This window comes from Canis lupus, chromosome 1, assembly GCF_048164855.1.
Source record: "Canis lupus baileyi chromosome 1, mCanLup2.hap1, whole genome shotgun sequence".
In the NCBI taxonomy this organism is placed as follows: Eukaryota; Metazoa; Chordata; class Mammalia; order Carnivora; family Canidae; genus Canis; species Canis lupus.
This window is the reverse complement of record NC_132838.1, coordinates 88,290,970-88,303,233: the sequence shown is the minus strand read 5'-3', so window position 1 is coordinate 88,303,233 and position 12,264 is coordinate 88,290,970. Positions and strand designations below refer to the sequence as shown.

The window sequence follows — 12,264 nt, the reverse complement described above, 5'->3', positions numbered from 1 at the left end:
AATAATAATTCATAGATTTATAGGATGCTACAGGTAGAGAAGATTTTACAGATCAGCTAAGGCAATCTGGTCATTTTAAATATTAAAAAACTGAAATTGCTCGGGGAGCCGCGGGCTTTGGTGCAGACATGGCCAAGTCCAAGAACCACACCACGCACAACCAGTCACGAAAATGGCACAGAAATGGCATCAAGAAACCCCGGTCACAAAGATATGAATCTCTTAAGGGGGTAGACCCCAAGTTCCTGAGGAACATGCACTTTGCCAAGAAGCACAACAAGAAGGGCCTGAAGAAGATGCAGGTCAACAATGCCAAGGCCATGACTGTGCGTGCTGAGGCTATCAAGGCCCTTGTCAAGCCCAAGGAGGTTAAGCCCAAGATCCCAAAGGGTGGCAGCCACAAGCTCAATCGACTTGCCTACATCGCTCACCCCAAGCTCGGGAAACGTGCTCGTGCCCGCATTGCCAAAGGTCTCAGGCTCTGCTGGCCAAAGGCCAAGGCCAAGGCTCAAACCAAGGCCCAGGCTGAAGCTGCCACCCCAGCTCTGGCTCCGGCTCCTGCTTCTACTCCTGTTTCTACTCCTGCAGCGCAGGCTCCCAAAGGTGCCCAGGCCCCCACAAAGGCCCCAGTGTAGAGGCTTCTGCCTGCCAGTGTGAGGACGGAAGGACTGGTATGACCCCTGGGCTTCTGTCTGCATGGGCCTGGTGTCCTCCTGTGCTATTTGTACAAATAAACCTGCGGCAGGAAAACAAAACAAAAACAAACAAACAAAAAAACACTGAAACTCACCCAAGGGAGTTTTAATTATTATCTACTTGGATCCTAGGACAACAATAGCAAATGTGTCTGTGATTTAAATGTACGACTTAATCAATAATGGAATTACATCCAAAAAAATCTCCTACTGCCTGCTTTGTTGACTTATTGCTATCTTTGCATTTAATCCTAACAATATTTTCTGTGTGTCTTTTTACATTATAGGCAGTAAAATAATGGCAGTATGCAAATTTGGCAGAACTTACTAACTGATACATTAGTAAAATAATAGATTCAAACTCTGGAGCAGCAACACAATATCTTTCTCCCTAATGACTTGAGGGTGTTAGTTTGATGTTGGTGATAACAGGATCCCTTTTTTTTTTTTTAACATTTTCTTTTTTTTTCAAGATTTTATTTTATTCATGAGAGACAGAGAGAGGCAGAGGGAGAAACAGGCTCCATGCAGGGAGCCTGACGTGGGACTCGATCCCGCATCTCCAGGATCAGGCCCCGGGCCGAAGGCAGCGCTGAACTGCTGAGCCACCCGGGCTGCCCCCAGAATCCTTTTTGAACGCAGTGTATTCTGGGAACTTCAGAGGCTATACCTATATTTGGAGACTTCATTCTACCTTTTTGCTTCCGTTCCTAAAAACCTATCAATTTACTCTTGAAAGAACACACACAAGAGGCACCTGGGTGGCTCAGTGGTTGAGCATCTGCCTTTGGATCAGGTCATGATCCTGGGGTCCTGGGATGAGTCTTACATCCAGCTTCCTGCAGGGAGCCTGCTTCTCCCTCTGTCTATGTCTCTGCCTCTCTCCCCATGTCTCTCATGAATAAAATTAAAAAAAAAAAAAAAAGAACACACGCAAGAAAATAGAAAGAGGAAAGGCATACAAAGCTGTTTACAGACAACTGCATTAGATGGGCAGTAAATATAGGCCCATTAAATAAAAAGAAAAGCTCACAGAAGCCACATGTCCATATGGACATGCCAGTTTATTGTGTGTTTATTAGACTCAACACATCATCATACATAGCAATTTCAATGGAGCTTTAGTTTCTGACTCATTATCTGGCGAGGCAATAAATCTTTCCAAAATCTAATGGAAAGACCAATGGATGAGCGGTGAACTGACTCTGCCACTTGCTGCATACAACCTGAGGCATGGTCACATAAGTTCTCTGAGCCTCAGTTTCTCCAAATGTAAAATAAAGTTAACAACAGCTGTCCTGTTAATCTTTTAGGGTTGCTGTGATGATCATAACTAAGATCATATTTGTGAAAAGCCTTAATACTGTATCAGCTCCAGTCAAATGAATTGTATTGTTATTTTTTAAATTTTTTTAAAAGATTTCATTTATTTGTTTAAGAGAGAGAGAGCATGTGCACACGAGTGGCAGGGAGGGGCAGAGGGTGAGGGAGAGGGACAAGCAGTTGCCCCCTAAGCAGGGAACTTGACACAGGACTAGATCCCAGGACCCTGAGATCATGAGCTGAACCAAAATCACTTAAGCAACTGAGTCACCCAGGTGCCCCTGTTATTTTTATAATAACAAAAGTGAAACTTTTATAAACTTTTATAAACACTTTTATAAAACTTTTATAAACTTTTACAAAGAGATGTGATGTTCATCTCTAGGATATTTTCTTGGATTTATTGTTCTGTATCACCATCTGTGCTTTTATAAGTAGAAAATCATGGCCTATGACTACAGGTAAAATGACTTAGTAGTAACAAGAATGGTTGGTAGACCTTAAACCAATGTTCTCCAAACAACCAGGGAGTAACTGAAGTGGCATGTGGATTAATATTTTTTATTTTTATACTAATATCCATGTATAAGAAAAATACGTAACCAGTCCGTCAAAAGTGTTATTTCACAGATTTATAGCTTTTTTCTATTTTCATGTTAATGTGAAGTTTCCTATTTGAATAAATATATTTATGTAATAAAAACGGAATCTGGGCCACCTGGGTGGCTCAGTGGTTGAGCATCTGCCTTCGGCTCAGGTCATGATCTGCTCCTGGGATCGAGTCCCGCATCGGGCTCCCCACAGGGAGTCTGCTTCTCTCTCTGCCTATGTCTCTGCCTCTCTCTCTTTGTTTCTCATGAATAAATAAATAAAAATAAATAAATAAACAGAATCTAGTTGAAGAAGAATATTAAGTGACTAATACTGTAGGTATGTGAACAGACAAAATAAAATCATGAAGTTGGTATTTGTATGACTAAAGCTTGGGAAATATTTCCAAGGATTAAGGCAGTCATGTAGTACGACAAGTCAAGTTAGCAGAACAACAACAAAGACCAAAAAACCCCCAAACTCTTGCACTACAATTTGGCTCCTTAATTAATGAGATAATACAGGCATTTGTGACAGATGAATTTGGACTTGCATGGAGAAGGGTTGGACTCTGCAGGATTTGTCTTTCCTGACACAGATGCTACTTATTTACAAGACAGTAAAGACATGTTTTAAAGTTCACAGGGTTTTAATGTTTTTTTTTAATTTATTTGAGAGAGAGAGCATGTGGGAGCAGGGGAAGGGGCAGAGGAAGAGGGAGAATCTCAAGCAGACTTTTCTGTGCTGAATGCAGAGCCTGACGTGGGGCTTGATGTCACTACCCTGAGATCATGACCTGAGCCAAAATCAAGAGTTGCACGTTCAACCCACTGAGCCACCCAGGCGCCCCAAGTTCATAGAATTTTACTGGTTATTGGAACTTTATTAACATTTATATGCTGCCATGATGTCAGAATTCCTCCATACATTTGTTTTAGTTGCCCTGGAGTTCACAGGGATTTTGTGGACCAAAGATAGCGGGATAAATAAATCAGTACATAACTATCCAGTTTAGCTAGAAAATGCCTCTAGTTGTAACATTTCCTAGCTCACTGAGTCTACAAGCCAATAGATTAAAAGTCCTCCAGGCTCTCCCCTCCACAACTACATTCTAGAAAAGCCGCTACTCAACATTTTCTTAATGATTTCAAAGAGAGAGACACCATCCTTTTCTTTTGTGATATTATTTAATGTTTCAATAAGTCTTCCATAGTTCTGATAATTAAGGGGTAAGTCTTCATTTCTAAGAACACTCCCTCTTGATAGAATATCAAGGATGCATTGAAATACCAACTGATGATATGTATTTATGAAATTACACTGTCAGACAAAAGAAAATTGCAGCTATACTTAATGTATTTATTATATAACTGAAATTTATTAGCAGTCAAATTTTAGTCCTTGTCTTTTAAGAATTGTAGTAGTTGATATGCAGACAAGTAAGGATGCTACCCAGCTAGTCTGTAGCCATCTGAGAAATTTGCTCTAGATGATCAAAATCTCCAATGTCCTTCAATCCTTGTATGATTTCTCTTCTCACACTAGTTTCTGATATTGTCAGATCCTGCTAACACAGAGAAGGCTTCTGCGGCAAGCTTCTGTTAAAAATTGCTATATCACACAACATTTACCACCTTAATAACTTGTAAGCCTGCAGTTCTGTGGCAGTAAGTCCATTCACACTGTTGTGCAACCATCACCACTGTCCCATCTCCAGAACTCTTTTCATTTCCCCAAACTGAAACTCCATGCTCATGAAACAATAACTTACTTATGACAAGCTTTAAAAATCATTTAGAAGGCATGGTAAAAAGCAATTGTAGAGAGACACATTTAGCTGTTGTTCTGCCCAAAGTACTGATGTCTTTTTTTTCCGTGTTAAAAATCCTCTTGGGCTTAATGAATGCAGCTTAGCTGTTCGGTTCACGTGGCTCTTACAGGCCACTCGAGCTCCTTCCTAGCCCTGGTGAAAGGGAGCAGGCATCAGACTGAAGGAACAGCTGTTTCACTGTTCCAAATTATGAATATGGTGTGTGTCTCAACACATCACGGTTGCTGCACAAAGAACAGATGGGACCCCGATCTCCCACTAGACCTAGTGGAATCCCATCTTGAATGTTAAACAATGACCCACAGAGAGAAAGTGATTTCAGTTAATAATCCCTTCCACAGATTGGAATCCTTCATGTGCAAGAACACGTGAGCTGGTCTGAGGTTTCAATGCTGGGGCTTCCTGGCTCCCATCCAGAGCTTTTGTTTGCTGAGACAGACAGCATTTGGAGTTAGAATGTGGCAAAGCTTGTCAACACATGGGGCTTTTCTCTGCTTTCCAAACACATGTGAGACAGACTGGCTCTCTATGAAGCTCTGATCTTTTCTGGGGAAAGGAAATGTCACATGCAAGTCAAAAAGAGAAACATTTGGAATCAAGAGGAATAATTGGTTTGAGCATCAGAGAGACAAATTCTGATCAGGTTGACAAATGTGTTAAAATTGTTTGTATGTATAGATGTTGATCTAGATTGGTTTCAATTGGTATTGCCTAGTGGAATATACATATATGCTTAAAATAGAAATGGTATCAAGCATTTTTGGAGAGCTTAACGTTACTCAAGAAAAATAGACTAGTATCTATCTGCCTAATATTATGATATTACATATATGCATATGTATATTAAATTTAAATATATGAAATTTTTTTAAAAAGTAGACTGGTGTCAGTGTCCCAGAAAAGCGCAACAAGTTGTACTTACATCCCCCTAGATGTTTTCTTTGTCTTCCTAAAGTGGTATAATTACACAGCTCAAAAGCCTGGGAGATTTCCTTTCATCCTTTATCTTCTGAAACACAAAGATCTCTGGAACCAGAGACCTGAGGTAATGGTTTCAGCCTAATACTTGAGACCCAGAGGTGCAGGAGCTAAAAGTGTTTCCAGAAAAATGCTTCACCCATTGGAGGCTAAATAGTTAGTGCATTGTACTCAAAAAAGAAATAATTTAATTTAATCCTGAGGGTGATTAGGGGTTTTCTTCTTTTGCAGGATCTCAGACTAATTCTGTCTGGGACTTATACTGTTACCAATAGGATGCACGCTGTCATCACTAGAAGCACCTCACTTAGCATCTTACGCATGATGGATCCCCATTGCTTCCTTTCCATTCTGCAAAGATGTCACGTCTCAGAGTCCTAATGGTCTCTACTTTCCATTTTTCCAGTGACAGCATCTTTTGGAGGAGCCTGCTTTTCCTCCCTAACTGAGTGGTTCATTTTTAGCCAAGGCCCTTTATTGAGGATCAAGTGGACCTTCTGAGAACCCCAACGCCAGATACAAAAGTTATTTTCTGATTTTCTCCTTATTTGAGGGGGTGAATTTTTTTAGGTTTAACATGCAATAAGGTAGGGTTTCAGGGCACTATGCTACTAATTTATGTATAGGATGGCATGGGATACCTTTGTGCATAGTTAGGTGATAAACCATGGTAATTTTCATGTTTTGACCTTATTCTCCATAGAATTAAGTTGAATACACCCTTCTGGGGCACCTGAGTGGCACACATCGACTCTTGGTTTCGGCTCAGGATCCTGAGATCAAGTCCTGCATTGGGTTCTGTGCTCAGCATGGAGTCTGCTTAGAGTTTCTCTCTCCTTCTTCCTCCACCCCTCCTCACCTCCCACCTCTGGCTGTCTCTTCAATCAATCATATATATATACATATACATATATACCTACACCCTTCTGTTAGGATGATGTATGGCTGAATTTTTTATATCCAGCCTAGCTTAAGTCAGAAAATGTTAAAGAAAAGAATAATAAAAGTTCCTTTCATTGCTGAAAATACAAAATCCCCAGTGTTCCTTGTATAGTAATTTTCTTGCCAGTGGAAAAGTGAAGGTAACATTAAAAAATAATCTTTTTGTGTGTTTGGTTAAAAAACAATGCATCAGATAGCATGGTACTGGTTTAAGAACATTTAATTTGATATGACTTTAATGTTTTCAAAACTTGGATTCATCTTAGTTTTTCATTGGAGCATCCCAGTCAAGTGCATATCTCATTGCCAAAACCCTCACACAACTGGAGTGACCTTGGTCAAACTGGTTTGTGGCTTAGAGATGCTGAAGAAAATACATTCATTTGTTCATTCAACAAGTGTTTATTGAGTATTTATTACTCAGGCAGTTCCAGGCACTGTTCTAGGACCTGGAGGTATAACAGTGAAGTAAATAAGAAAATATCTCTGCTATTGTGTGTTCTAGAGAAGGGAGACAGACAAACCTAAAAAAAAAATTATATAGTATGTTATGAAGCAGTTAAATGCTATGGAAATAATAGTATAGGGAATGAGGAGTGCCAGAGGGGGATTATAATTCAAAATACTGTGGTCAGAATTGGTCTAATGAAAAAGGAAATAAGTGAGCAAAGACTTAGAAATGAGAGGGTGAGGCCTGAGATGATATGGAGGGAAAGCCATTCCAGGCAGAGGGAATAGTACGTGCAATGGCTCTGAGGTGATAGCATACCTACTCCATTCCAGGAACAGCACAGGGACCAATATGGCCACCCAACGCAGAGTGAGTAAGAAGAAAGGCAGTAGGAGAGGAAGGGGGTAGAAATCAGAGGTAGGAAACTGTTGGGAGATACAGGGCTGTGAAAACCATTCTCAGATCGTCAGCTCTTACTCTGAGGGAAATGCTGAACCAATGGAAGGTTTTGAGCAGAGGAGTTGTGGTGAGATTTAGCTTTTGTTCACTATGGGTACTATGTTGAGATTAGATGGGAGGAAACAAGAGCAGAGAGAGGCAGACTAACTAGTAAGTGTTGCATGAATCCAAGTGAGAAGTAATAGTGGCTCAGACCAAAAGGTAGCAGGGTTGGTGGTGAGAAGAGAAATGACTGGCTTCTGGACATGTTTTGAAGGTAAAGCCAACCTGTCAGGAATTCCTAGAGGTGAGAGTGAGGAGAAGGGGTGGCACAGGACTTCCAGGTTTGGGGCCTGGCCAACCAGAAAGGGTGCTGTAGGTTTTACGGTAAGGCTGTTGGAATTTAGTTTTGGACATGTTCAGTTGGAGGTGTCCATTTGACAATAAAGGGAGATGTCTGTTAGGCTGTTTGAACAAACATGTCTGGGTTTCAGCAAAAGGGTTGGAAATTTAAATTCATGCTACAAGAACACATGTAGAATTAAAAGCCATGAAACAAGATGAGATTACTCTTGGAGTCAGTAAGAATAGAGCAGTTTAAGACCTGGGCCTTGGAGCACTCCAAAGGCTCAAGGTCAGAGAAGAAAGGGTAAGCTAGTAAAGGAGTGACCAGTGAAGTAGAGAAAAACCAGGTGAGTATAGCGTCCTGCAAACCAAGTTAAGAAAACACTTGTAGGAGGCAGAAGTGATGTATTATCTTCAATGCCACAGATGAGCCAAGAATGACAAAGGCTAAATATTGACACTGGTTTAATGGTGAGCATGTCATTGGTGAACACTCCAGAAATACTGGCAGTATTATTTGTAATATTTTAAGGAGATCATGGAGAAGGCTGGTTGATGAAGGCCACATTCCATGACTCTGTTGGCCCAGTTTCCATTGAGTGGAACACGGTGGGGTGGTAGGAGGGTGGGGGTGGGGAGGGTGACACAGTGCATACAATTTGATAAGACCCACTTAAGCAGGACTCTCTCCCACCTGTTGAATTGCCCGTGGGACTTCTCAGGTCTGTGTTTATGGAAGTGAGAGAAAGGAAGAATGTCCTCTAGAAGCACAGATGGAGTTTCTGATCAATTCTGGTTTGGATACTTCAAGCCCTGCATTTGGGGAAATGACTAGAGCTAATTGATTAAAAGTCCAACTGTAAAGAAAGATGCCTTAGAGACCATTTCATCTGCATGCAGCATGTGGGCTCTCTTTCTTTTTACCCTCAATTTGGCCATTAATTTCTGCATGAAATAATAATAATAGGAATAACACTATGGATTAGTGTTATACACTAATGGATAGTAGTCATACACATAAAAAAATCAATATTGGCCAAGAAGACAATAAAAATGCATGGAAACACTTGTGCATAGTTTTTCAGGTAGAAGAGACATAAACTTTTATCAAATGGTCCAGGGTTAAGAATGATGTGGAATCCAGGGCCTTTTTGAAAATGACCCTCAAGTTTACAGAATTATATCACTGGTGTGTTGATCTAGAAGTTAGTATTCATATTATTCATCTGTTGCCTTATTTCAGTGGCTGGATGGTAATTATTTAACACTAGCCAGCTCTATCAGGGTTGGGGGGCCAAGGCTGATTTGTAGCCATGTCTAGTTTCTGTGGGGTAAATACATCAGTCATTTGGACCTACCAACAGAAGTCACACGATTGACTCTCAAGAGCCAGTAGAAGCTGGTTCCAGCAAACCACTGTTTTATTTATGTGCAGACAAATCTTGCTTCTGCCTGAAACCAGCAAATTAAAACAAATTGAAATTAATAAAGGAAATGGAAATGTTATATAGCATATGGATAGATAGATAGTATTAATCCTTATTCAAAATGATGAATGTAGTTTGAGAGAGGATAATTCCTTAGACCAAGATCAGATATTAGAGTCAAGACTTGAGCCCAGACACATCTGACTACAAAATCCATGCTGGCTCTCCCAAACCAATGTCTGGAAGCTCCAGAACATTGTCCATGAGTTAGTAGGATAAATTCTGATGCACTGATCATCACATTGGTGGCCCAATACTAGTGTTATAATAATGTCAATTACATCCTATATATTTAACTGAATTTTAAATTCATAAGTGAAAAAAATTATTTTGATTATCTAAATTTTGTAGCATGTCTATCTATTCCTCTTGGATGATATTCTCCAAAATGATAAAAATCCTTCATCAGCATGGTGGTCAAGTCATCCACTTACTCTAATTTGTTTCCAGGAGCACTACTCAAAAGAGAAAGAAGAGAATATTCTGTGTGTGTGTGCGCGTGCGCACACATGCTTTTAATAATACCTGATTTTGCGTTGCTCTCCAGGCTACTACATGTACATCGAAGCTTCCCACATGGTGTATGGACAAAAAGCACAGCTCTTGTCCTGGTCTCTGAGAGGAGTCACTGGAAAACACTGCTTGACCTTCTTCTACCACATGTATGGAGCAGGGACTGGCCTGCTGAGTGTTTATTTAAAGAGGGAAGGTGAGAGTGAAGAGTCCCTCTTATGGAGAAGAAGAGGTGAACAGAGCATTTCCTGGCTACGAGCGCTGATTGAATACAGTTGTGAGAGGCAACACCAGGTAGGCCAGAGGAGACAAGAACCGAGTGATAGAAAGTGGTCCTATAAGCTCCTGATGTTCTTTCTTTCTCTTGTGACCCAAGAGAACATTTTGTTCTTTTTCAGGATCATAGAGAAAGGCAATACTTGTTTCAGAGTAAACATAATTGGTCTATATTGATGAAATCTCAGCAGTGAATGGGAGAGTAGGCGGGGAGAGAAAGCTTTGGGTATTTACGTGTAAAGTGCTTTTTGCAACTCAGTGATGAAAGGGTAGCTATTTTTGTCTTGGCACATTTTGAGTGTCAGGTGCATCCTCTGTGCCCTGCAACGTCTCTAAAGCAGTCCCCTTCTCTTCCAAACTTGGTATTACCCAATTAGTTGTTCAGGCTACATCTTCCCCTCATCATTACCCACACGCAAGGGCTTTGGTTGCGGGCCTTTAACAGAGTGCGTGGTCCAGGGGAAAGTTGAAGCCTCTGTCTGCATTGACATGGAAGAAACAGAGAGTCCTGATCCTACGTCCTGAGTCTCGTGTGCAGTAGGAGACCTCTGTCCCACAGCATCCTGGCTATGAGTGAATCTGGGCAGCAACAGGAAGGAGCCTTTCACATTCCAGTCAGTGAAGCCGAGCAGCCAGTCTAGTCTAGAGGTGAGCCAGGGCCTCTGGACAGCCACTGACTTCACCTCCCTCTGAGCCAGAACTCCAGAAAGCTCTGGGGAGACATCCCTTGGATCCTGACTGTTCCTGAAATTGCTCTGTAGAATTCTCAGCTGTGACCTTCCACTGAAAACCCTGCTTCCTTCTCATCCTTGCTTCTGACCGATGAACAGTCTTGAGTCAGCACCCCTCAGCTTTAACCACTGGCCACTCTGCTAAGCCTAATTCTTCTGGGGCAAAGATACTTAAAATAAGGGCTTCATTTTATATCATCGTACAGCCACGTAGAATTTTCTTACAGATCCCAATGGGAAGGAATTGCAGAAGCTTGGGTGGGCCAGGTGGCAGGGCCAGCTAGGGTGCTGCATTCCTAAAGAACAAATAACAGAGGGAACATGAGCCATTATCCAGGGATGGCCCATTATCTTGGCATGATAGAACTATTAAGAGATTTAGTCAAGACAACAGCCTCAGGAATGATTTAAGTGGTGCTTTAATGTCTGGTATAGAAGAAACGTAGATCATTCAGGAACTTACTAAGATAATTGATCATCATTCTGCGATGGTAGATTAATTTCATTAGGCTATTTAGGACACTCATACTGGTACCTTATTCAGATGTTCATAAAGTGTGGTCCTGAGGCCAGCAGCAATGCTTGAAATGCAAGTTTACCTAAAATGACATGTACCTAAAATGCACATTCTCAGGCCCCACCTTGGAACTACTGACCAGCCAGTCTGGGAAAGGGGACCAGAAATCTGTGTCTTAACAAGCCCTCCTGGTGATTCAGATGCCCACTAAAGCTGGAGAGTCTGTCCTCAAGGAAGTGAATCTGAGTCTCTCAGGTGGAGACTGAGCGCTGATGTTTTTTACATTTCCCAAATGTTGCTGATGCAATCTGGGATTTAAGTTGAAGAGAACAAGTGGCTTCTCAGCATCTAAAGATTTTATTTTTATTTATTTCAGGGAGAACAAGAGAGAGAGACCATGAACAGTGGGGAAAGGGAGAAGCAGGCTCCCCGCTGAGCCAGGAGCCTGGCATGGGTCTTGATCCCAGGACCCCAGGAGCCAAAGACAGACGCTTAACTGATTGAGCCACCCGGGCTCCCCAGCTTCTTAGCATCTAAACCCAGGGAGTTGGGGCACCTAGGTGGCTCAGTGGTTGAGCACCTGCCTTTGACTTAGGTCATGATCCCGGGGTCCCAGGATCGAGTTCCACATCAGGCTCCCACAGGGAGCCTGCTTCTCCCTCTGCCTATGTCTCTGCCTCTCTCTGTCTCTTATGAATAAATAAATAAAATCTTAAACAAATAAACAAACCCAGGGAGTTGAGTACATGCCTTGCATATGCTAGACTTGCTGAGTAGCTGGTTGTTTGAAATGTTTTTTTGATCCCAAAGTAATTAGGCATCTAGGGTAGCATCTTGAGGTGTCAAGTTCAAAGGGTACAGAATAGCCAGAGAGATTTTTTAGCTCACAACCTGGAAGGAAGACTCCAGACCATTCCCTTTGTCTTACAATGAAACAGATTTGAATCTGCCATGAGGAATTTCCTTCTGGATTTAGTGATTCCCTCAGGAATCCCAAATGACTATCTGGAGACCAGGCTGAGCTTGTTTCTCCAAAACATTTTAGCGTCTGATAAAACACAGACACACCCATTCTAATAAATCAGCCATCTTCTCCGTGCCAGGCACTTACAGCCCTAGGATCAGAATATAAGTCCCTCCAGTTGA

The 12,264-nt window shown here is 41.6% G+C and overlaps 1 protein-coding gene and 1 pseudogene across 3 annotated transcripts in view; both read left to right on the top strand.

The window, feature by feature from the left end:
• The window catches only part of MAMDC2 (MAM domain containing 2), a 148,385-nt gene that overhangs the window by 130,620 nt on the left and 5,501 nt on the right, over positions 1-12,264 (top strand). Inside the window, exon 12 of one of the 3 annotated variants that reach the window (XM_072838459.1) lies at positions 9,629-9,888. The exons of 1 other annotated variant lie outside the window; for it this stretch is intronic. In XM_072838459.1, coding sequence (XP_072694560.1) covers positions 9,629-9,888 — 260 coding nt within the window. Of the gene's footprint in view, positions 1-9,628; positions 9,889-12,264 lie in introns of those variants that run through there. One more of the 3 variants, XM_072838476.1, reaches the window with a different exon arrangement.
• On the top strand, positions 78-777 carry LOC140621394 (large ribosomal subunit protein eL29 pseudogene; annotated as a pseudogene).